Source organism: Coffea arabica, chromosome 1c (genome assembly GCF_036785885.1).
Source record: "Coffea arabica cultivar ET-39 chromosome 1c, Coffea Arabica ET-39 HiFi, whole genome shotgun sequence".
In the NCBI taxonomy this organism is placed as follows: Eukaryota; Viridiplantae; Streptophyta; class Magnoliopsida; order Gentianales; family Rubiaceae; genus Coffea; species Coffea arabica.
The window spans coordinates 52830051-52856139 of record NC_092310.1 but is presented as its reverse complement, the minus strand read 5'-3'; the positions used below and the strand labels follow the sequence as shown (position 1 = coordinate 52856139).

The 26089-nt window shown below is 36.4% G+C and overlaps 2 protein-coding genes and 1 pseudogene across 4 annotated transcripts; 1 reads left to right on the top strand and 2 right to left on the bottom strand.

The window, feature by feature from the left end:
• Positions 1–787: 787 nt before the first annotated feature.
• LOC113727944 (uncharacterized) lies at positions 788–5596 on the bottom strand. 2 transcript variants are annotated; one of them, XM_027252369.2, is made up of 7 exons: positions 5199–5596; positions 4680–4735; positions 3676–4583; positions 3080–3278; positions 2785–2970; positions 2285–2661; positions 788–1329 (listed from the first exon to the last, which is right to left on the bottom strand). In XM_027252369.2, the coding sequence occupies exons 1-7, from the start codon at positions 5372–5374 to the stop codon at positions 1189–1191; spliced, it is 2043 nt and encodes a 680-aa protein (XP_027108170.2). In that variant the 5' UTR covers positions 5375–5596; the 3' UTR covers positions 788–1188. The 2 variants fall into 2 exon arrangements, with proteins under 2 accessions (XP_027108170.2, XP_071933324.1); XM_072077223.1 differs by having other exon boundaries at positions 962–1329; positions 2285–2679; positions 5199–5519.
• Positions 5597–9241: 3645 nt separating this feature from the next.
• On the top strand, positions 9242–18602 carry LOC113727936 (isovaleryl-CoA dehydrogenase, mitochondrial-like). Of its 2 annotated transcripts, none has more exons than XM_072077219.1 (15): positions 9242–9327; positions 10668–10751; positions 10831–10888; positions 11662–11786; positions 11873–11917; positions 13944–13992; positions 14081–14190; positions 15200–15276; positions 16216–16266; positions 16364–16428; positions 17159–17313; positions 17454–17494; positions 17566–17620; positions 17736–17792; positions 18130–18602. In XM_072077219.1, exons 3-15 carry the CDS (start codon positions 10852–10854, stop codon positions 18271–18273), a joined length of 1011 nt encoding a protein of 336 aa, XP_071933320.1. In that variant the 5' UTR covers positions 9242–9327; positions 10668–10751; positions 10831–10851; the 3' UTR covers positions 18274–18602. The 2 variants fall into 2 exon arrangements, with proteins under 2 accessions (XP_071933320.1, XP_027108157.1); XM_027252356.2 differs by having other exon boundaries at positions 9263–9710.
• A 252-nt stretch (positions 18603–18854) lies between these two features.
• LOC113727930 (auxin response factor 4-like) lies at positions 18855–25852 on the bottom strand (annotated as a pseudogene).
• Between the last annotated feature and the right edge of the window lie 237 nt (positions 25853–26089).

Genomic DNA, 26089 nt, shown 5'->3' with positions numbered 1-26089 from the left:
CAAAAATATAATCAAGGTTTTGTACTGTTTTGATTTATGAATGTGTGCCTAACTTTTGATTGTGTGCTTTCAAACAATAATAATATATAGTTATGCTTTGGTCATATTATTTGCATACAGGAGGAAAATATGCATAAACTATTTGTAATTATCTTCAAATAGCCAATCTTGCAAACTCCCCTTAAAAGACGCGTGGAAGAAACAGTCTTTGAAATTGCCAAATCTTCCAATAATCAAGGCAGATCATCTTTGAAATTCACAAAATGAACATGGTGATTTTGATATGTGTGGGGAACGTCGTCAGTAAAATTTAGTACTCCCTCCGTCCCACTTTGATAGTCCTGTTTCTTTTTTCACACAATTTAAGAAAAAGTAGTTAACTTTGTTGGAAAAGTAAATTTAGATTGCTATTTTTCTAAAATACCCTCACATTAAATATGGTACAACTTTATGGGAACTTGAATTGATGGTAAAAAAAGAATCAACTCTCATTAAATAGGATAGGTTTATAGTAACAACTACTTACATTGAATAAGGGTATTTTAAAAAAATTAAAATACAACTACATTTTTCAATTAGAAAGTGGACTATAATTTGGGACAGATGCAAAAGGAATACAGGACTATCAAAGTGGGACGAAGGGAGTACTAAACATGGCGGGAACAAAACCCTTTCGGGAAGACCGTTAGGCCACCATCTCAGTGGTAGAATGTGCTGGCATCTTATCTTATAAAAGGTGGCCTGAATCTCAGGAGTGTTTGTTCTAATTGAGAGTGCTTTCAGTTCCTGGAAAAAAAATCTCAGGAGTGTTCCTGGAGACTCATGAACAGTAATCTTATATCCAATAGCTTTTGAATAAATGACAGGGCAGCAATCATGCAACAGAAAATTCCGCCGTCAAGTCACAGAAGTTCCCAAAAGCATACATGGAAAAGAATAATAATGTTATCAAGTAGTAACCTACAGAAATTCTCATCTAAATTTACAAAAAAAGCTTCAATGCACTGAGAACTTGTTCTATCTCATGTTATCAAATTTCCTAGCATGTTAATCTGACAAAAGTCATGATCGTCAAAATTAGGTTCCTTTGACCAAATACCAGCTGCATAGGTAACAATCAATGGGATCCATTCTTCAGAGTTCACCCTTGTACTCCTACCGAACAAACATGAATGACTATGAAGTTTCTCAGTTTACAGTTTCAGGATGAAAAACAGGCAGAATGCGCAAGGCTGATGAACCAAGATGCATCCCCCGCACTATGTCTCCGTAACTAGTCTTAATCTTGTAGCACAAAAGTATGATGGAGTCCCATAGTGCTGTTCTTCCCTGCATGTAGAAAAAAACAGGGTCAAAAGTCCAGCAATATACTGTACATGCTTCCAGAAACATCGATTGATAACCACAAATAATAATATGAGACCCATGTGAATACTTTTATAAAATTTCCTTCTTTTTTTTTTAATAAACAAGGGAGGGGTGGGATTTAAGAAAGAGGAGATTTGCTTTTATTACTCTATTCCAGTAAAAAAGAGCAAGGAAGCTAAACAGGAGATATAATCCTCTTGAAGCAGTGATTAATTGGTCCTCAAAAGTGGTACTGCAGCCTAAGAACAAACTGAAAAATTTGCAGACTTAACAAGTGGTTTTAGAGTACAAAGGTCCAACTCACAAAGAATGTAGGCAACATGTGTTAGCGGAAAGATTTCATCAACTTTCCAGCAAGGCTAGCATTTAATCTTTAAAACATTATTTAATTTGGCCAATAATTGAAGATTAAACTAAATCTGAAATGTTGTTAAAAGGAGTCTCTGATAACACTTTTTGTTGTTATTTCCACATTTTAAAACCAGAATGCCAAAATCCTATTCACGAGCCAAAATTGACTGCCATTTTGATGATCTAAACTACATTAAATTTGACAATGACAAGTTCTCTGACAGGAAATCATCTATACCTTAACATCACAATCTAATGCCTTCTGCTTAATCAACATCACTATTTCGAGGCCAATATCCTAAAGCAAAAATAATAAGACTCTTAACCTCGAACTCGATGGTTTTCAATTTTTCAACATCCCTCAGTCCTGGGAGCAGAAAATGACTGACTATAGTGAACACTGGAGTGTATTCAAGATGCCTAGACCGAATAACTAATACGGGAGAACAAGACACACACATGACATTATATGCATCATATTTCCAGCATATTTTTCCTATTTGATTGCTGTTCTATGCTAGTTACTCATTAAAAAAAAAGTTTATCCTATATTCTATTTACTTGCCTGGAGAGAGAACTGAGGCTTTTTATCCCAGTACAACACAAATATCGGAGGGCTTTGCTTCCCAACAGCCAGTATACAGGCTCCTGGATGCAGTATGGAAGGAAAACATGATACAACAGCTATGTACTTTTCAGGAAATCTATCTTTTGGAGGCAGAACACCCAAAAACAAAGGGTTCTTGCTCGACTGTGATCCAGCATAAGATGTGGGATCAACATGTAGCATCCAACTTGGATGTTCCAGGAAAGCACAGAATAGATACAGAAGTAAATGAGAATCTGTAGGAAGCTCGAGGGTCCACTTCTTGTTTACTTTGTCATAGACTTCTCCACTTCCCAGATACTCATAGTTCTTCACACAGGTTCCTTCAGCAAGCTCTGCAACATGCTTAGTAACTCAGAAATAAGTATATCCAAAACAAGTCAGTTACTCCTTGAACAGAGCAGTCATATCTACAGATGTTTACCTACAGTGAACAATCATCACAAGGAAAAAATTACCTCGAATTCTTTGAACTGTATAATCTGCCTGGACGCTGCTTTGTGGTAGCAAACCCTTACCCCATTCTCCTTTCATCAACGTATGAAGTCTTTGATGTTCTGTGATTGCATCTATGCACTCTTGTAGGATAGGGACTAATGAGTTCTGCTGTGGTGACTGTTGGATATTGCCAAGAGGTAATTTTGCTACAAGGACGAAAATGTCCTCATGAGATACTTTGAGGAGGCCCATACAAGAATACTGCACTTCCTTAACCAGATTTGTTAGAGAAAATTACGGGACGAAGAAACTTACGCAAGCAAGCATCTAGTGCTTGGACAAGAGTGGTACGTAACTGCTGAAGAAGACCATCCTCATCAACAGCAATTGCTGGCTGCCATTCATTAGTTCTCTTAACTGGAGACAAGGTGGCCATAGTTCCTTTACTTGGTGTATCACTTCCAACTTGAGTGATTGTAATTGTGACACCAAGCTTAGCAGCTGCTTGCATAACCTAGATAAGTATGAGAAGTTTAGAATGCTTCCAAAATAGAAGTGGAAAACGACAAGCATGGAAAGATCTGTATGGCCATATCACATATTCTGCCTCCTCCACATCTCTTGGTCAATCACGTGATTGTAGCAGAAGGAGACAAGCTTATACCATGTAAATTGGCCAAATCACAACATGGCACATCAATCTACCCATCCACAATAGCGCTTGTTATTGTTAAGATATAAAAAGAAAACATGACAGGGAATGATATACTTAAAGGCATGCGCAACCTAATTTTCCTTCCACATGCATTTAGTGTCAATAGACAACCTAAGAATTTCAAAGCACTAAGGTAAAATAAATCCTTATCTTAACAAATATAAATCAGAGAATTTGCCACGCTATAATAACTTACCCTTACATGACTGGAATCAATCTTGGTAAGTAAAGGATTCAACAAAACTGAAGAAAACCACTGTCTGAGGCGATCACGCCACTGCTCAATCTCTGGATAGATGCCCAGATGCTCAAAAGCTTCAATGGACTCTTCTATAGACATAGGAGGTGGTAGATCGCTCTCCCCTTTCTTTGGCGGGGTAGAGAATTTCTGGGATCCGGGTGACATTCTAACTGGCCTCAAAGGCGTGCTCCTGGTAGTTCCAGAAGTATTAGCCGAACTGACAATTGTAGTAGGACTGGCTCTGCTGAACCCATTGATGGTTGGAGGAGGAGTAGCCAATTTACTCGCTGATTCAGAGATTTTCTCATCAACATCTGCCAAAAACTTTTCAAGCTCTTGTTCTGTTGTTATCTCCTTATGAGAAGTGGCTCGTTTGTTAGACCAAGGATTAGCTAGAAGTTTATCTGAACCCGGTGAATTCTGAACAGGTGACTGGGAAGAGGCTGTTGGGACAAGGTACAAAGATGGGGAAGATGGCGATTTTGATGAGCTGCTGAAAGCATGCATTTTGTTGCCACGACTCGTGCTTGACTTGTCACCCCTTACTCTGGAAGAATAACCTGGAGCAGGAATTGGCTGATGAAGTGGGACAAGAGTTTGCGAAGGAGATGCAGATGCATTTTTAGACTTAGGAGGTTTCTTAGAAGAATCCACTACAGCTGGTTCAACTTTAGGCTTCACTCCTATAAGACCTAGTTGCCGAGCAGTAAGATGCAAATGCTCCTCTTTTCCCTTGGAAGACGATAAAATTGTTACCTCTGCAGCATCCCTCACTTTCCATATCGAAATGGCTTTGATAAAGGCAACCACGGTGCCAAACAGAACTAAGCTTGTGATGGTTTGTATAACTTTAACAAAAACAGCTGAACATCAAAATAAATAAATACCATAAGTTTGCTTAATCTCATGGATATAATTCTCAAGCATCTCAAGGAAGATATTCAAGCTAAACTACTCACATGAAACATCTTGTGGAACATTTCGAAGCCTCAAAATGTCAGCCAATCCCTTCTCCCTTCAATATGTTCAATAACAAGTGCAGTTAACCATGTCAAATTAGAATCGAACGAGCTAAGTTCACGAATTGACGCTTGAACTACAGTTCTATTTCATAACAAATTGAAAAATCATAAAGACCAAGTTCTTTTTAACTTTTGCAACCAAAATTATCTAACAGCACCACATTTTCGCCAAAACAACTGAACTCCCAAAATTATGTAGCCTGTTACATTTCGATTTTCAAACGCATTAGTGCAAAACTAATTTGTGCTTTCCTTTCCTCCTAAAATGCGAATCCTTTCATCAGTTTTGAACATTAAATTGGCCAAGAAAGAAAGAAAACAAAAAAGAGAAGAAATTTCATGTCCAAACCACAAATGCAGATAAGAGTAATTTACTGGAAACCCTAAGTAAGAAGGAGCCATCCAAAGTCAATCTCAGTATGAATAAGACAAATTGCAGCATGTAGAGTAATGTACCAGCAAGTGGCGGTGAAGAGAGCGACGGCAGAGGCGGAAGAGAGAGCAAGGATGACTAAGAAAGTGGATACAGAAGGTCGGCGGCTTTTGGAGGTTAGGGCAGCTGAAAGGGCTGGATTTTGATACACCGTAAACTTCGACGCCGGTGGCGGCTCTCTTCGTCGTCCTCCATCCATCGGGGAACACTTTTAGGCTTCTGTTATCCTTTCCCAGTCAATATATTCTACTACGTCACATGTGAAAATCTGAAATTTGTTCACATTTAACAAAGTAGTAGTAGCTACCACTGCTGCTACTTTTTAAAAAGGCTCTATTCCGCCATTGCTGAGAAGACCATAGGTGGAGGGTTTAAGAAGATGGCTTAGGATTCTAAAAATTAAATTAATTAAATAAAGCCCGAAGTTGATAACGGTGCCAGATCAGTAATTGTTAATGCCAGATCAGTTTTTGCTAAGAGAGCGGAAAGGCTATGCACCCAATTTAGCTGGGACTTGAGCTAAAAGAAAGAAAGTAAATTTATACAAAATGATGAGTTTGGATACTAACATATAGATGCCAAGTATTCAAATTGTCGTAAAAAAATTAATTCTCTCTTACAATAAACAAAAAAAACCAAGCCAAAGGCATAAAACTTGTCCGAGTAATTAATCCTAGTTTCAATATTCTTCCAAATATTCATACTTAGCATCATAAATCACCTCACAATTTGTCGAGGATATTTTAGTCTAATAGTTAAGATTAAAATTTTGGAATTTAAAGATGTTGAGTTTTAATTCTCCTTTCCTCCCTTACTTTTTAAATCTCATCCCTCTCTTGATAAAAAAAAAAATGGTAAGGAAAAAAAAACACCTTGCAATTTCTAAACATTCCCACCTAACAACAATGCAGCATGATAGACTCCACAAATTAAAAATTCCCACCATTCGACGAGAAACACCATTGGAGAAAGCCATTGAAAGTGACTAGCAACAAATAGTGGTTGGTGGAAGGCAATGTTTAAATTCTTAATCTCCTACTCACAATCAAGATTTAAAGTTTTCGTGGTGATCAACTGATTAAATGGTTGTTGGCTAAAAATTCCCACCATTTGGTGTAGGCAAAAGCATAGTAGAAGTTGGATTGTTTGGGTGTGGACCTTAAGGTTTAGTTTGGGAGTTTATGACATAAATAAAAAAAAAAGAAGAAAAACATATTATAGTAACTTAATGTATGGGAAGTAAAAAGGTGATTGAAAAATATATTCACGAAAAACGTAAAATTTGTTTTTAATTAATTGCTTTCCAAACAAGGCCTTATAAAGAGAAACAAATAGAAGGGACTATTATATTGTTTGCAAGTATTAAGAATAAGTCAAATGATTTTGAATACGTAGGTTATTAAATATTTTTTCAAGAACTTTTTAAGGATAAAATAGACATTTGAAAAAAAAATTTAACAAGCTTCCTTAAAGTTTCCTTCCATTTCCACCCCATTTGGACAGAAAAATTTTGGCTTATATATCTTTGCACTCCATCCTTCTGAATCCCCCTCATTTTTCCTTCTTTTCTTTCTTATTGAAAGCTAATACGAAAAAAAAAAAGATACACTAACTTACACTTCTTTCCCTTTTCTAAAATGTTTGAAATCCAAACTCCCAAACGAAGCCTAAAAGTTTTAGAGATAGGATGAGAAGAGTGCTACTTTTATGCTCTCCCACGAGTCAATTTATTAGTAATATTTGAGGCTAAAGAGAAGAACATCGTGATGTATAAGAGATTGCTTGTAAAATATTATTTAAAATAATACTGTAATATTTTTAGTAACGTGATATATGTAAGATAAAAAAATATTTAAAAATTATATTTATGATGCAATCTAAATAATATTTTAAAAATTTTCTTGTGAATCATGCTGACCAAAACTCTAAAATTCATTGCGAGTTTGAACTGAAAGAATGGCATTACTCCTACCAAAGGTAAAAACTACTCCCTCCGTCCCACTTTGATAGTCTAGTTTTCCTTTTTCGTCTGTCCCAAATTGTAGTTCGCTTTCCCATTAAGAAATATAGTAATCTTTCAAATTGTCTAAAATACTCTTATTAAACATCTTGTTATTAATACATTGTTATTAAATACTAACCCACTACATTGAATACATTGAGTTTTCCAATACTAACCCATTAGCTGTAACTGATATTAATTGGCACTTTTCGTGATTAGCATAAGGGTATTTTAGGAAATTATTAATTTAAATTTATGTTTCCAACCAAATTAATTACACTTTCTTAATCTGTGTGAAAAAAAAATCAAGACTAACAAAACGGGACGGAGGGAGTACATAAACACGTATGTCCAACAACAAAAATAACTCAAAAAAAATATATTTAGAAGCATTTACGTCCCAAGTGTCAATGATGTGGCACATGGCAAGGGCGCGAGCATCGAAAATGATAAATTTGTTCGGGGCTTATCTCGATTGAGGGCTTGGCCTCCAGACAATAAAATACAAAGAGGAAGGTTCGGGATTGTGAACGAAAGACAAGAAGGCTTCCATCATTGCTTTGCCACACCCAACCAATCCAAAAATCAGTACATTTAAAATTGTAGGACTGATCTCCTAAAATTTTCATTCTAGTTTCTCTATTTATGGCAAAATTTTGGTGTCTCTTTATTACAAAATCTTTGCTCTTAATTTCTGCAACCAATCTATTGGAGCTTTTGCATTTCTATAATGTTAAAGCAGCATTTGATGTTACTCTTGCACTCAATAGTATTATCCAGTTATAAAACGATTAAATTTATTACTTATTAAATGTACCATTTCTCGTATTCTAAGTTTAATATTTCACTTTATTTGTCTTTTTTTTTCATATTTCAAAATTCATAAATCAAATTGTACAAGAGTAAAAGTGAAAAGATATATAATCTCTCTCTCCTCTAATGCATTGTTTAATATTACTTTTAGGCATAAGGGGTGACAATGTCACCCATATTATCATTCAAGCGGAGCTATATAAGATTTTTCAAACTTTAGGGATGATAGGTAATATTATGATAAACCTTAGGGGAGGTTTTTGAAATTAACCCTTTAACAACTGGGGTATCCAAATTTAGTAACCTAACGATAAACCACTAACCAATTTAACAGATTGACCTCCGAAGCTCGTCATCCCTCATCCATTAAAGATAGATATTATAAATATGGGATAATTTCATAAGCATCCCCTTAGGTTCTTTGCTATTTCACTTAGTTCTTTTGATGTTTTAGAAATTATACTTATCTCTCTTAATTTGACATTTTGGTAACAAATCTTAAAATAGAGTGAAAAATTTAATAAACATTCTAAAATGCCCTTATCTTATAAAGTTTAATTTATTCTTCTAAACAATTATAAAGTAATTTAGCGCAATTATAAAAAAAAGAGGGTTGAGTTCTTCATACGAATATTTGTTATTTAATAATCAACTATAACAATAATTTTTTTTACTATAATAGGCTATTTTTTATGGAACTTTATTGGGGGGTATAGATTCTTTTTACAATAGAGAATAAAGTGTTGTCTTTTTTTTTTTTTTTAAAGTTTGTGGACTACTTTTTTTAAATAAAAGTTTATGGACTGGTTTAGTGATAGAACTACCATAGTTTGATAGTGATTTTGGGCCATTTGTTTTTAATTATTGTTGATTTATTCTTGATTTTAATACAAAAAAGAGTTACAAAAAAATGGATGATGTTAAAAGTTATAAAAAAAATACTAGTTTAACGTTTGATTTCGATAGATATTAAGAACAACATTGATAAATCTTCTATACTTTTAATAAAATATAAGAGAAATGAATAAGAAAAAAAGGAAAACAAAATTATAAAATCCATCATTTGTGTAAGCATGGCAACAACAGAGTTTTATTTAAATATTAAAGTTAGTATCGTCATTTTAAATGAATAAGGGAGATAAGTATAATTTTGAAACTTTAGGGGAGTCAAGTGAAATTATTGGAAACCTCAGGGAGGTTTCTGAAATTATCTCTATAAATACACGCTAATGGTATAATAGTATATAATTTTAAGCATTAGCCACACAGCCGAAAGGATGAAGGCGACAGGATGGAGGCTACACCTTCAAGAAAAAAGGGATGCAGCCTAAGACAATGTATGCTTTCAGTGATTTTGACGTGTTAAACTGATATACGCTAAGTTTGTTGGACCTTTCTAATGCGATTGTACGGTGTATCCAGCCTTACTGTGCCACCATCTCTGCACTCTGGCGCTAAACGTTTCTCATAAAGAATCAAAAGCCACTTCTTCCTCTTCTCATCTAAATATATCTAGTCCCAACTTCACTTCCATACCCAAGATTTTAGATTCAGCAGAAAAGCCTTAAACTTTTTTTTTCCTTTTTTGGGTTATTAGTGGTTTGCTCTGATTGAGAAAATGTGGGCAGTGAGGTCCTTGGCCTCAGGTTTTCTGAGAAAGCAGAGGCAGAGCGCTGCTGCTTTCTCCACTTCCTCATTCTTTGATGATTCACGCAAACAGGTTTTTGTCCGAACACTCCCTCTATACGATATTGGGTCTGATTTGAAGTGTATGGGCAGTAAAGATTCGATTTTGCAGAAGGGATCAAATGCAGGCTTACATAATATTGGAGTGCCTACAAGTTTTGGGCCATATAAAATAAAACCCACCATCCCTTTCGGACTGATTGCTGGGATTAAAATCTTAAAGAACATCAAATTTATTGAATTCTTCTGTCAGGCTACTTTAGAGAGTCAGAATTTTTAGAATTTGAGCATAAAAACCAATCTTTTTCGGACCAAATACAATCATTTCCATGTTGTGTATTTCTGTTCTTCTCCTCCTTTTTCTTTGGCTCATTTTGGTATTCTCTGTTCCTTTCTTGTTATTAAGTTGTTTGGCAATTACCAATTGTGTTTTGGTATAGTATATGATACAGTCTTTTAATGTGGTTGTTGATTTTAGCAGGGAACCTTTTGGTGCTTCATGTAATGTCATGTAATAACTCTTTTGTGGATAACCTTTTCTGTTATTGTATTTTATTTATTACATTTTCTTGTTTTGCTTTTTCCTTTTTTCCTGTAGATAGAATTTTTCTCATTACGGTCAAATTGATTGGTTTCCTTATCTTGTTATAGTTGCTACTCCACTAACCTTTTTTTCTGAAGTTCAGAAGTTTGTAAGCACTTCACGTGTTCATAGTTCTGCAAGTTACCGTACCAGTAATTATTTGTACTCGTTCTGATTGTAGTTCATGCATAGCTTCTATTTTCTTTGGTGCCAGAAAAATTTGTAGACGCTTATCTGTAGATAGAATTAATGAGTTCAACTTGTCTTGGCAAACTCAATGGCGCAAGCAGAACATACTAGAGTTGATTGTGTCTTTCTTCCACTTTTGTATGTTAAGACCTGAGGTTTCTTCCTCTATTTCCGTTACAACAGTTCTGTCTGACTATTTAGTTCGATTTTTTTTGGCAGTTTAAAGAAGGTGTGGCACGATTTGCTCAAGAAAATATTGCTCCTTATGCATCAAAAATAGACACAACAAATTATTTTCCAGAGGTCGTGTGAGATGGTTTCCCTTGATCTTTATAGGTGATTGGCTGAGTGATGGAAATTTGACTCTGAACTCTTGTTGCAGGAGGTTAACTTATGGAAACTAATGGGAGATTTTGGTCTCCATGGAATAACAGTTCCAGGTACACCGTAAACCTTTCTCTTGACACTCTAATTCAGCTTTGCTTCCTAATTTTCTGTGTTTGGCTGACAAGAAATGTAACAACACCAATGTGCAAATGACACACTGGAATACCGCTGCCATTCCTCCAACCTCAACAATTATTCCTGTTCTCCTTTAATTTCCTCCTAGGATTCTCAAAAGCAAAATTAAAAAGTAAACATTTGTCGATTGCTCTTCTTGGATTGTAAGGTATTGAATGTTCTCTTCCTTTGGGGAGAGGTGGAAGAAGATATAAATATGCTAGGGTCACCTGTGTTAGGTAACAAAGAACTAAATTTGTTTCATTTGCATGCTGTAAACCAATAAGATATGAATGTGTAGGGATTAGTTATGTAGAAGGAAGTATGAAGATCTCTTTTGTCCAATGGTGTATAGCATTGGTTGCCTCAAGATTTTAAGTGGCCTATGCAGTATCATAGGAATGTCTTCAACATGTCCACTCACTGGTTTGAAATAGTTTTACTTCATGGTGCAGGCAACATTGTGTTGGCTCTCTCTCTCTCTCTCTCTTTCTCACTCATGCACGCTCGCACACATTACTGCTAAGCAAGTATTTGGCATTTCTTAAAAGTGTCATCTGTGATATGATGTCATTGCCAGCATCGAGGAGGAATTTGGATATTCAGATGTTGACAGATGTAGCTTTGTGTCTACGTTGTTTTTGGATATCAATCCGTGTTGTATTGCAAATTGGATTTATTTTATGATTTAACAGTTTCTGCTCTTGTGTAGAGGAATATGGAGGACTTGGCCTTGGCTATCTGGAACACTGCATAGCTATGGAGGAAATTAGTCGGGCATCTGGTTCTGTTGGGCTTTCGTATGGCGCCCACTCCAACCTTTGTATCAATCAGTTGGTAAAAATTTTTACTTTCAAATCAATCATAAGCAACTCATGTTTCATTAGTGATCATGACTTACCGAAGCTGGTCGCTGCTTGTAGGTGAGGAATGGGAACCCTACTCAGAAGCAAAAGTACCTGCCAAAGGTTAATATTTCTTCAGTTCATGGGGCCTCTTTGTCCCTATGAAGTTTCTTGTAATCATTGTAGTCAAGCATATGTGTTTTTGATTACCTTTGGAGGTCAAACTAATTAATCTTTCTTTCCTTTTTTTTTTGAAATTTGTATTTCCACTATCAAGTTGACAAGTAGTACTTAGGACTTGCATTTGGGACTATAAGTTCCTGCATAACCTCCACAGCCTGTTTTGGAGTGTTACCAAATTCTATTACCATGCATGTACATTGCACCACCTAGCAAAATGTCGGTAGAAACAGACCTTATCTACTGGTGACTATTGGTTGGCTAGAACTAAATGCCATGGTAAAGTAAACCTTAGTCTAGGAGGATGAAATATTTAGTGTATTTACTGTTTCCAGTAATTATGGTAAAAGAAATCACTTAAATGAATTAATGGCTATTAACTCCATAATAATGAGTTTTGGTACATTGATGGTATCTGTCTATTGATGATCTAGCTAGTTTAGGCTAAAGCCACAGGTCTTGTTATCATCAATTGGAGATCGTGCATGGTTGCGTAACACAAGGAGTTTTTACACTGCTACTTATTGTAGTCAATTTCTGTGTTCAGTAAGCTCATATTGAATGTAGGTACACAGAGTCTCAGTCGCATATGAAGTATCCTCTTCTAATATCCTTATTCTCCTTTTTTTTGTTTTTTGACCAAACAAGAAAAAAAATACTATTCCTTTTCTTTTCATAAAATAAAGGGTGTAACAATTTCAGAAAGAGATTAGTGAGGGTAATTTAGCTTTTATTGTTAATTGTTCTTAGGACTTGCATTTGGGACCATAAGTTCCTGCATAACCTCCACAGCCGGTTTTGGAGTGTCACCAAATTCTGTAACCATACATGTACATTGCATCACCATAGCAAAATGTTAGCAGAAACAGACCTTATCTACTGGTGACTATTGGTTGGCTAGAACTAAATGCCATGGTAAAGTAAACCTTAGTCTAGGACGATGACATATTTAATGTATTTATTGTTTCCAGTAATTATAGTAAAAGAAGTCACTTAAATGTATTAATGGCTAATAACTCCATATTAATGAGTTTTGGTAAATTGATGGTATCTGTCTATTGATGATCTGCAATTTTAGGCTAAAGCCACAAGTCTTGTTGTCATTAATTGTAGATCATGCATGGTTGGGTAACACAAAGAGTTTTTACACTGCTACTTATTGTAGTCAATTTCTGTGTTCAGTGAGCTCATGTGGAATGTTGCTACATTGAGGCCCTGTTTGATAACTCAATTCAGCACTTAAACTTAATAGATTCAGATTTTAACACATTCAGACCGTTTGATAACCAAAAATTGAACCTCTGAATTAATTAAGTGGCGCTGAATTTCCTAGGCAAAACTTGCTTCCAAAATTAAGTGATAAGCTATTCACTTATTACTGAATGTGATATGCACTCAAATGTATTAGATTTAATATTCAACAATTCAATAACTTAATGGATTCAGACTTCAGATTTCAAATTTCAGACTTCAGTTTATCAAACGCACCCCGAGTCTTGGTTGCGTTTGAAATATCCTCTGATATCCTTATTCTTCTTCTTTTTTTTTGTTTTTTGACCAAACAAGAAAAAAAAATACTATTCCTATTCTTTTCATAAAATAAAGGATGTAACTATTTCAGAAAGAGATTAGTGAGAGTAATTTAGCTTTTATTGTTAATTGTTCTTGTATACACGTAATTGTTTTCTTGTCACTTGAACTGCACCTTCCATTTTGATTACTTGATAATAGATGGATTTAAGCTTTACAATGACGATTCAGCTTGATATTTGTGTATACCAATTATTGTCTTGGATAAAGGATGGAGTAAATTTGCTTTTGTTTCCATGATAGTGTGTCATTTGGTTTTCTTTTATGTGTCCTCTTTTTCATTTCTTTCATATATCAGTTCCAAGTTTACAGCTTTGTATTATTGGTACTGACTGGAGAAATTACTTTCTAAATTTAACTGCGGCTTGACTTTTTGAAGCTAATCAGTGGGGAGCATGTGGGAGCTCTTGCAATGAGTGAGCCAAATGGTAACTTGTGTAAAACCATTTTATTTCTGTTAGCTATGATCACAGATCACTATGTCCAGCGAATAATTCCTTCTCTTGCCTTATTCAGCTGGTTCGGATGTTATTAGCATGAAGTGTAGAGCTGATCGAGTTAATGGAGGTTACATTCTAAATGGGAATAAGATGTGGTGCACCAATGGCCCTGTGGCTCAGACGCTGGTATTCTCGACTATTATTCTCGTCATGAATGGGAAAGATTGCAATTTTTGTGCATACTATATGGATGGTGTATTCCCAAGTTGGCATAATATCAGAGGCATACTTGTTGTTTGCTGAGAAATAGGAGTTTCTTGCAGCACTCTATCTTTTTAGTGTCATAAAGCTTCTGCTCAGAGACATCATGTATCAGATCTTGCTAGATGATTTTGGCTTATACCTTGAAGGCATCAATTGTAGCATGTAGTCATTTTTTATTATGTGCTATTTTCTGCTCAATGGTATGCACTTGCACATATCTTCCATTCAAGTGCGCGTGCTTTTGTGTTCTCCTATTCAACCTGCCTATTAATCACTGTGTCTTTATTGCCATCTAGCATAAAAAGAATATCCTCCATGATCTTTCTCTAACCTTGTGCGATATCTAACAATATTCACTTTTTGCAAACAACAAATGCATGGTCATACTTCAAGTAGCTATGTTCTGTTATTAGGTTACCCACTGCCTGTGATGTATGAGTGAAAAAGGTCCTCAGCTTTTGCCTCTTAGTTTAGAAAACCACTTCTCAATATGTTTGGCATTAGGTCTCTCACTGTTTTTTGATCTGCAAGACTAGGGATGAGATGTTTTCCTTCCACTTTTACCTTTTTCGGCTTCAATGAGTAAATGAGTATATAAAATCAATAATTGCATTATTAGCAGGAGCGAAAAAACCAAGTACCAATGAAAAGAAGAAACTTTTTTCAACCTTTCTTTTCAAATTTTAATTTGGCGTGATTCTTAAGACATCTTAACAAATAGTTGCTGAAAGATCCACCTATCAGTATTTTGAATTTGTTGGCTTTAACTTCACCTATGTCCTAGATTGGTACTAAAGTACACTTGGCTTGTTCTGAAAAATGACCATGTCCTATTCTTTTCGTTTACCCCTCCTTCTAATGTCTTCTGCTTTTGTTTTTAAGAAAGTATCTTTCCTTTTTTTCTGATGGACTGATAATTGGACTGGATTAGGTTGTCTATGCAAAAACAGATATTGCTGCTAATTCAAAAGGAATCACGGCATTTATCATCGAGAAGGAAATGCCCGGGTAAGCATCTATTGTTAATGGTATTCTATAAGAGGAAAGAAATGCTAATTTGCACCCAATACATGCACGACAGATTAAGATAACATGACATGTTCTTCTATGAAGTTTGCAAGTTATTAGGTAGCAATTTGTCTCTTCTGAATCAACATACATCTAGTACCATGGCTTTAGGAAAATTTCTTTAGTCATCTGAAGTGACAAGTATGGCTCACTGACACTATCTTTCATTTAGATTGATGAGCTGATTTTTGTATATAGCCACTGTTTTATTCCCTGGTTTCAGTTAAAAAAAATAATGCATGGTACTACAAATTAAGATAACATGTGTTCTACTATTAAGTTTGCAAGTTATTAGGTAGCAATTTGTCTCTTCTGAATCAACATACATGTTGTAGTATGGCTTTAGAAAATTTCCTTAGTCATCTGAAGTGACAAGTATGGCTCATCAACACTATCTTTCATTTAGATTCCTGAGCTGATTTTTGTATATAGCCACTGTTGTATTCCCTAGTCTCAGCTTTTAACTGAGATGATAGAGCACTAGTAGGAAAATGATACTCTGCTACCATTCATAACATGCCATTTTTGTGATTATGAAAAAAAGAACGTATAGGACATTTTAGATTTCCTTTTTTGGATGATGACTTAGATGTGTAAATCCTTTTGTTCTACTTTATGTTATGAAAGGAGTAGAATGCAGATGAACATTTTATAATACCAAATAACATGAAATGAAGATGATTTGGTTTATCAGACGTGCAAATGGATAGTTTTGTAACTATTTTTAATATTTTTAGTGATTCAGTAAAGGATTTAGAGTTTGACATGGGCTGTTGAACTCTATAGTCCTTAGCATAAGATGTCTTTATTAGAATCCTAGTTTTAAAGAATTTACTGCTATCAGAGCATATGTTTATGATTTATGCTTCCTTAATGCAGGTTCAGCACAGCCCAAAAATTAGATAAACTTGGAATGCGAGGGAGTGATACGTACGTTTGTTTAAGCCAAGATAATTTTCCTCCTGTGAATTTTCATTTCTTCTCTGATCAATAGATGGCCTAATGATTAGATTCAACAAAATTGCAGATGTGAGCTCGTTTTTGAAAATTGCTTTGTTCCAGAAGAAAATGTTCTAGGGCAAGAAGGAAAAGGTATAAACACTGCCTGCTAAACTGTTCGTTTATGATGGGCGTCTTCCAATTGTGATTTCAACATGTTACTGCTTCCAAATTTCAACTGTAAATTAGAGGCCGTGGAGTTATCACCTGCTTGGGTTTAGAGCTTTTGAATCATATAAACTGAAACAAAATGTGGTCAATAGAATAAAAGATGAATATAAGAATTGTAAGAAACTGAAACAAAATGTGGTCAATAGAATAAAAGATGAATAGGAAAAAGCACGGTTCTCGGGTAAATTACCCAACTAAAAACTTTTTTAACTAAGATGTGGCAGCATTCACCAAAATCCAATTTTTACTCATACGACATACATGCTGAAGCACTCTGACATGATGCACATGTTAAAGGTCAAAATTGTCCACATTGTCACTTGCCCAGTTACTAACCCAAGACGCAGAAAAGAGACCCGTGATTTTTGTAGTTTTCTGACCTTCATTTACTTAGGGAATTATTACAGTGTCTCCTATTATTGGGTTACGATACCATCAGTATTTAGTGCTGCCTGGAATCAAAATAGATCAAGGTTTTCGTCGTACCCCAGTTCGAGCTGTTTCTGATATTTAAAACAGTAAAAAGGAAAAGGCTCTGAATAAAAGTTTAGCAGCTCATTGGAAGCGATTTATTTGAGGATTATCCTGAAGTCTGTTGTCTAATTTATGGAAGGCAGGAAGTGATCAGTAAATGCCATTCCTTCTGCTGCAGGAGTATATGTTATGTTGTCTGGGCTAGATTTGGAGAGGCTGGTTTTGGCAGGTGGACCTCTTGGTCTTATGCAGGCTTGTCTTGATGTTGTACTTCCATATGTCCAACAGAGAGAACAATTTGGCCGACCAATTGGCCAATTTCAATTTATACAGGTTCTGAACTGATTCTTAATCATGATTATATCTGGAGGCTTCCATGCAAACTGGAATACTGTGCAACCTGTTAGATAACCTTTTTCCCAGTAAGTAAAGGGGAAAAAAAATTGCTAATAGTGCAATCTCACATTTGGCAGGGGAAACTTGCTGACATGTATACATCCTTGCAGTCTTCAAGGTAAGATATTAACTAATTACTGCATTGTTCAATGTCCTTTCTATTCGTGACTTCTGGAACTTATGTTGCAGATCGTACGTGTATTCTGTTGCGGTAGACTGTGACAACGGAAAGATTGATCCCAAGGTAATGCAAAATTTAAGTCCCATTCTTGACTTGGCTCTGGGGTGTGTACGTATGACCTTGTAATTCTGACATTCTGGCTCTCTGTCTCTGGTGTGTGCATACATTTTGTTGTCAGGATTGTGCTGGGGTTATACTCTGTGCAGCTGAAAGAGCCACTCAAGTAGCTCTTCAGGTAAAAAGTATCTCTAAGAGCAAGTTCTCTTGATCTAGAGTTGCTGATATTGTTTCTAGCAAATTGAAGCCATTTAGTCCTATTAAACTGTGACGTCATTTTTTCAACCATTTTTTGATTGAATTTGATCTCTTTAAGCCCTTTTAACTTTCTAGACGTCCTATTTGTGGATGTTTTAAGTATCAGATTTCTGAGAATGAATAAACTTGTTACGTGAAGTCCCATAACCCGTCCCTAGCCCGAAAGGGAAGATATAACCCTTCTATATTTTGAACGAGTGGAAACAGATGCAAGTTAGAGACGAACTCTGATGATTGATTTTGCATTCATGGTACAGGCTATCCAGTGTCTTGGTGGCAATGGATACATCAATGAGTATATGACTGGACGCCTTCTTCGGGATGCCAAACTATACGAGATTGGGGCAGGCACCAGTGAGATTAGAAGAATGATAATTGGTCGCGAGCTCCTTAAAGAGTAGTTGAGAAGAAAATTGCTCAAAATTGAAATTGTTGGCCTGAGCTATTTGCGACCTCTCTCCCTTTTGTTGATCTCCTAGTTGCAGCAGCTGCTTGGATTTGGTTGGAGCAGCATGACATGGCTCGCTGGAGAGTCTTGAATACCCACCCCTCTTGCTGATTGCTGCTACGGAAGGAAAAATGCAATTAGCTTCCTCAATGGAGACTTGTAAACTGTGGAAGATGTATTTAAGATAAGAAACCTTTCTTGATATTCATTAGTCTTTCTTAATCTCACTCTTAACCTCCCAAGTTACTACGAGTTCCTAATCCATGTTCTTTCTTTTCGGCTTTTACTGGCACTGATGAACAACCTATGATGGATAGGTTCCATTCAGTTTAAAGCCTCGTCCAGCTCATAGCAAGTATACACAGCTGCCCCTTTTCAACCTGGATGCAGTTCGTCTAAAGATATTGTAGTGTTTAGGGACACCGTAATATGCATGCTCATATCAAAAGTATGTTAGTTTTGACTAATCAGTGAAGTGCTGGACCAAGCTTTTGGTTATCTCTACAGAACTATTAATATCACTCCATAGACATGTTAAACACAACAATTCACTGGTTTGACATTAAAGTTCTTCAACAAACAGATACTCATAGACATAAACACACCACACCGGTGTTTCGATAAATGGTATACTTACAAGACAACAAAGACACGAACTGATGGGCAACCAAGTTCTAAGGGGTACATGCACAGCATACGACAACTTGAAAAGTTTCAGAAATAGGAATATATACATAGGGTGTTAAAAGCTTAGGTAACAGCTAATAGGCAATCAGATGCCCAGAAACATCAGCAGCATCATCCTCGAACACCCTGAATTTGAAGTCCTGACTACTGTTAGAGATGAATCAGGGTGCAGTAACTGAAGACTTGGAGCCATCCATTACTGCTGGTGATTCTTCCAAACAACTACGAGTCTCATCACTGAGCACTCCAATGGACATTTTCTGCACTTCTTCTATGGTTAATATGTGGATCTTTGACACGACGTCACAAAACTCACTGAAAGTGAAAAGAGACACTGATTATTTCGGTGATTCTGAAAGAAAAACCCAAAATGCAAAACAGTCCGGTAGAAAAGCTCAAAAACTTGTTGACTTTCGCCATGAAGAAATGCTACCACAACTGAAAAATGGTCAAAAAGTAAAACAGTCCTGTAGAAAAGCTCAAAAACTTGTTGACTTTCGCCATGAAGAAATGCTACCACAACTGAAAATGGTCAAAAAATAAAGTTTAGACAACTTGGATCACAGCAATCTTACATGAAAGAAACAGTAACTATACATCACCAAGTAAAGCGGCTTAAGCTGTCAATTATCATTGGATTGTAATTTATTTGCCGCTTTCCACTTTATGCCAAACATGGATATTTAATAGACAATTTGATGTCTGTGAAAAGGATACTTACGGCCACGGATCATCTCCCACAACCATCATGTCTTTCTCACTGTCAGTATACAGGACACGCCATCCCTTGCCAGGCTCCCTTAACATTCCCTCCATGCTAAACAGCTTCTCGAGCTCAACCAGCAGGTCATCATAACTTTTCAGTTTGGACAGATCAATAGCTCTTCCCACCAAATTGCCTTGTTTGTGAACCTTTGACCAATAAAATGAATATTAACATGATTGCATCAATGTGTGTGTATAGACACATACATACATACTGGGTATGCAGTCTCTCTTTTTTCTGGACAGTTTACTCACAGTTATTCAACTAACCTTTGTACAACTTCTCCTGCTAGAACTCTGTGAACTTGATGCAGGGGCTTCTTCAGTCAGGGAAACCCCAAATAGCTTACAAACAGATCCAGCTCCCTTGTTCTCGTCTTTTTTATTGTTCAAGGGTGTTCCTGTAGTGGGGACAATAGACTTCTTCTCGAATGCCTTTGGCTCATTTGCTAGAGAGAGATGTCTTCCATCCTCCTTAGTTGGCCCATCCCTGAAGGACTTTGAGTTTAGCACATGGTTTTCTCTCTCACGATTGGCCATATAGGAAAGCATGACAGGATCTTGACCAGCTTTATAGACCCCATTGTACGGGAAAACCACGTTTCTAATGCCTTCAGATGCTAAAGGATAACAACTGGGAAAGGATCTTTGATTTATGTTCAAAATGTTGCCGCCCAGCTCAGGTTTTCTCCAACCGCTAGGATTGAGTTCAGTTTTTCCAGTTAGAGATTTAAGTGAGCAAATTTCTTGACCTTGCAAGACCTTTGGAAAGCTATTTGTTTCCATAGAGCCTGAGTAGGTGATGGAAGGCTGACTTCTGCTAAAATCACTGTAGTTTGCCTTCTCCATCCCATTTGACACAAATTGTTGATGTGCAACAGGATGCATCTCAAAATCCAACTGGCGGTTTATCTTATCACCGCCATAAAGAGGTGAAGCTAAACCTAAATTTTCTTGACCTTGCAAGACCTTACCGGATCGTGCAGACTCCGCAAAGTCCCAAAGGGGAACCTGACCTGCTAAATACAAGAAACCAGAATCAAAAGACTCGACATCTAAGCTTCACTATTGCAATAGAATGCAGTGTGTTCAAATAGGGAAAGTCTGTACCAGGAATATAACCATTCCATACAGGCGGTGTCATAACAGCTTTGTTAGCCCCGCTAACGTTGTTGGTATATGGCATCGGTGATAGAAGATCAGCACCATTTCTAGAGCTGTTCTGCACATCTGCTTGCATGCAGGTGCGCAGTTTCTTCATTCTGGGAGAAGTCTGGATGCTCATGTTTGCAAAAGAAGCTGAAAAATCAATTTCCCAGGGAGAAACTCTTTCATGACGGTTGCTAGCATCTTCTTCCCACCTGACCTATTAGATGTGTAGAATAGGCAGCTGTTATAGAAAGATGACAAGGACCAAAATGAACTTTTAATAGTCAATTTCCATCTCACTAATATATATTTATTCTTCTCAGCATCAAAAAATCTTACTACTGACTGAGAAAATGTGACTTTATTGTAATCATGACCAATTGTCTTGCATCACCGCATAAATTACATGGTCTGTAAAACTACCAAATGGTGGCTCTCGGAATAAAACTGTGAGTAGTGAAAATACACAAGATAATGGGCGTAAATGCATTCAAGCGGCGTAGAATGTCGATTGCACCCAGCCATTTAGGACTTGAGAAACCACAAACAAAAGATCGAATCCGATACAGGAGCCTGCTCATGTATAAAGAAAATCAGAATTTCCTTACCATTAAGCATCTCCACTTTGAGTTTGGCCATCTGTGGGGATCAACATCACCAACTCCAGTCACTACACCACTGTACCTATAAGAATAAGTAAATTTGTTTCACGAGGAATTATTTTTGTAAAAACTAATTAATATGACCATAGATTGTTAGACATATAGAAAACCTTCTATCAGGAGCATTGTCCAAATCAATGCTGATTTTGAATCTTGTCCCAACAGGTATCTGGTTATTGATGCTTTTCACGTACTTTTGATATGGTACAATAAAATCAGCATGACTTGCTCTGCAATGCAATAATTGGGGAACATTTATGAAGGTTTTCCATTGACTAATGCAACAAACTGTAACAAATCCCATACCTCTACACATAATTCAGCATTGGTATTCAAATTTGAAAAGTTTGTTCTTTAACCACTAACTTTTATAGGACAATGCAGCCAAGTAAGAAATAACTCGACATGTTGTCACACATGAAGATTTATTTTGAAGTCGAAAATTCTTAAAAGGGTAAAAGAAAACTTGAAAATTGCAACTAGTACAAACTTAAAATGCAATAGCCGTTAACATGAATCTAGGTCCAGTGAGCACAGTGGAAAGGAAGTATGCACCAGAAAATTCTAAGAACGATAGACATGAGAACATGGTTTCTAAGTCATTGCAATGAAATTTTGTTATTTGAGGGTAGTAACTATGAAATATATCAAAGAGAATCACATTAAACTAGCATGCCTAATATTTGCAGCATTCAATAATTTCCAGATGCAGATTGATGAAAATGAATATTTAGATATCATTGCTTTTCTTATCAAGAAGATTGAGACAAGATGAAAGTGGACCCAATCATTTCCGGGTGCAAGATAGAGAAGGGAAGGGTGAATCCAAACAAAATGGTCTGAAATAAGAAAACAATCATGCATCTCATTGGGACATAATATTCCTTCCAACGACCTTAAAATCATACAGAGTCTCGTCTATGGGTCTAGCAGATGTCACAACAGTAGACTGCCTTCGTTTGCTGTCTTAAGCACAGCCAAATCTGATAACGGACTGGCTCAGAATAGGGCTAGTGGTACAAGTTTCGGGATTACCATACAAGTTGCAGAAATAGACCAGACAAAACATGGAATGTGTTGATAATCTAGACATAATTGAGAAGTGGCGAACAACAACTAAACATACGAAGGCCTAAAAACTTTTATAACCTCTAATATGAGGTGAAAAATTGATTAAGGCTTCAATTCCATATATCATCTGCATGACCAAACAAGGAAAATGACCATAAAAGGCCTTTTGACGACATGCAATCCTTAATTTCCAAACACCTCCTTGGATACTAATGGAAAAAGAATTTACTTTATAAAATTTCCAGTATTAATAGATAAGATCTTGACTCAAGGCAATGTTACTTGGCATACTCAAAAGTCTCTGAACGCAGAATCAGTTTGACTGAGACATTACAATGTAGTCTCAGCAGGGAAGCTAAAGTGGAGGTTATTCATGCATCTATTGTCAATCTGACAGTATGATAATGGCAATGGGTTTGGAAATTGGGAGGAAGATTTCACTTACCAATTCATCCAATGCCAATATCAGTCAAAATTGGGGTAGCTCCTATCTTCTTGAATTTCACAAATTAATGACATTTAAACATTATAAAAGAATCGCTTCAACCACACTTTATAAAAGAATCGCTTCGACCACACTTTTAAACATCACCCTTACCATAATCAGAACAATAGGTAGATGATACATGCAAAGGCAATAACATAAAGCCATCAACATAAACAATCAGACCCTGCTTAAGGGAAGACAAGTCATTAACCACCAAAACTCAAAAGGCATTGTAGATATGGGAGAGTTCAGGACTGCAAGGAAAAAGCAATAAGAAACAAAGATGATGAGCCATAAAGCTTGAAAGAATACTTGTTCTTCAGTCAAGTAAAAGGCCAAACCAAATCCTTCAAAAATGTTAAAATGATCAGCTTATAAGTACCTTGTGCTGTAGAAAATCTTGAAAGCAGTATTGCTTGAGACAGCATTTGCAACTGGCGCAAGAACTCTGGGATAAGCATTCTGGCTTTTAATAACTAACTCAGAGAGGCCATTTCGAAGTCCAGCAGCTCTTCTTATTCCTAACCTCAGGTCCCCGCCTTCACCCCTGAACACATACGAAAGTTAAGGACATCCATGTTACCAGCCAAAATATACTTTCGTGATACTAAAAGATTCGAATGAGAGGAGGAAATGCACATTCCAAGATGATTAGACAAAGGAAGTATATAGCCTATATGCCATTGCTCTACATGTTTACTTTTGCAGAATTTCAGACTGTATATTTTCTTTGGTTTGACTAAATCTACTGCATGCTCGTTTTCCAGAAAAAACACAGTGCTTACAACTTCAAAGAACTTAGTACTGCTTTCCCCCAGTCATCTTCTCTTGGAAGTGTATAAAAAAAATTAAGGACGTCCAGGCTACCACCCACGATATAACTTTAGATCTCTTAAAAATTGAAATCAGAAAAAGAAATGTATATTCCAAGACTTTTGACAAATTAAGTGCATAAATCTATGCCATTGCTTTATGTGTTTAACTTTTTCACAATTTTCAGCTGTATATTTTTCCTGGTTCGACTAAATCTACTTCAAGCTTGTTTTCCACAATTCCTTAATTTTTTTAGCACTTTCTGCAATTCTTACTATTTCAAAGAACTTAGTAGTACTTTTCCCTTGCTTTCTTTCATCTTCTCTTGGCATGCTTCCAAGATGATTCCAACTTCCATTGAATTTCTTCTCTCTTTTATCTTTACTTATAAGCCATTCTCTATTCAATATCAACCAATATAATATGTACCTGAGAAAGAGAACTGCATCACCGGATACAAGATTCTTTTGGCTTACAAAAATGCTCCAACCAGTTGTAAGCAAATGTCGCCTCGGCTGGCCTGTAAAGTAAGCATTATTACATCTTCAAACTAATATTACTAAATAAGAATCTCTCAGGCCACATGAGTACTTTAACCAGTAATTGTACCTCTATATATATGCCGAAATCTCCATTCCACACCATGTATGTCCCTGGCAACAAGTTCCTGAGAGGGCCGCGGCTCTTCATAATTCTGGCATAGAAATTGTGGCACCAACATTTAACAGAAACATTCAGCCGGCTAATGAAAATTAAAAACGTTGAAAGAGAGTAAATGCTATAAAAGCTAAAATTCAGTCAGACCAAAGGTGGGAAACAGTCTTCGGCAGCTCTTCGAGGAACAGAAAATCCACCATGGGTGCTGGTATCAGAGGCAGTAAGAGTTTTGCAGAACATATGAGAGGTTGATTTTATTGGCACTTTCTTCGGTCCCCGCCTCTTCATGGTCTTTTCCCCCTGAACGCAAGGCTAGCACCTGAAAGGATATGAAAAGAAGTAACTGAAATATCACCAACAAAAAAAAGGAGAAAACATTGCAGCAAATGAAATTCAAGACCAAAATTTTTTTGTCCCACTATTCATTTAGGATTAGTTATAATTAAAACTTTACACCAATATAGCTATGTACTGAATCCGAGTAATACCTCTGATATAGGGAGCAGAGTCAGCTGTGTGTAGACCTCGTCATTCTCCTTATTAGCCTACATCAGGAGATTTAGAAAACCAAATTTTCTATCAAACAAGAAAAGGAAAGGAATGAAAAGATAACAATAAGATAAAAGTAACAGAAATGGCCTTAAGTTGAGGGGATTTTCATTAGAAAGTACAGGGGATTCAATCAAGAAAAAGGACAGAAGCCGATTACTTACAAGTAGCTCGACCTCTAAAACCTTGCAAAAGATCTGTGGTTGGAGATCAAAAGAAGAAACTTCCAAAGCAGGAAAAGAAGAGACAGAAGCAGCCTGTTCCAGGTGACCTTGAGGGAAGTAGACCACCACATTTCCTTTCTTGGGCAAGCTAGTGACAGGGCCAGCACAGGCATACCAGAGCTCCATGAAGATTTTCGACGGAGGAGGAGGATTAGAGGAGGAAGCATTAGAAGAGCACGAAGAGGTGGAAGTGGACAAAGAGCAATAAACACAGCCAAAGCCACAACCACCTTTGTCACATTCCCCGTTACAGCTGCATGCATTAGCATTCTTCTCCACCTCACTACTCTCTACTATTGCATGGTTCAGATCAATTTCCATTAAAGGCCTCAAGCGGTGCCTTGTTTGTTCTCAGTATCGCATTACACCTGGACAAGAAACCAAAAGGGCCAAAACTAACCCTCAACAAAGAAAATGTAAAAGGAAAAAGAAAAAGAAAAGCAAGACAATTAAAGTTGCGGGTTTGAGAGCAATCAAGTTTGTTCTTGAAAGAGTATCCACAAAGCTAAAAGCTTTTTGTTATTAAAAAAAGGAAATGAAGTCAAATCATGGCAAGAATTTCCCAATATTTAAAGTAGGTGGCCTTAAAGCAAGAACGGGAAAGAAATTCACTCAATTCATGTTTTTGGCAAAGAGGGAGAAGGAGTAGTCTTGGGTGGAAGAGGGTAGCTAAAAGATTGAGAAGATAGATTAGAAAAAAAGGGT

Bases quoted from the DNA above. Each gene is read 5' to 3' on its own strand.
- LOC113727936 (XM_027252356.2), top strand. From the start codon at position 9,609: ATGTGGGCAGTGAGGTCCTTGGCCTCAGGTTTTCTGAGAAAGCAGAGG. The intron at 16,429-17,158 runs GTATAAACACTG...CTTCTGCTGCAG, and splicing joins TCTAGGGCAAGAAGGAAAAG to GAGTATATGTTATGTTGTCT. The intron at 17,793-18,129 runs GTAAAAAGTATC...TTCATGGTACAG, and splicing joins CCACTCAAGTAGCTCTTCAG to GCTATCCAGTGTCTTGGTGG.
- LOC113727944 (XM_072077223.1), bottom strand. From the start codon at position 5,374: ATGGATGGAGGACGACGAAGAGAGCCGCCACCGGCGTCGAAGTTTACG. The intron at 4,736-5,198 runs GTACATTACTCT...AACATATTGAAG, and splicing joins CTCTTCACCGCCACTTGCTG to GGAGAAGGGATTGGCTGACA. The intron at 1,330-2,284 runs GCAAGTAAATAG...TTCTACATGCAG, and splicing joins AGCCTCAGTTCTCTCTCCAG to GGAAGAACAGCACTATGGGA.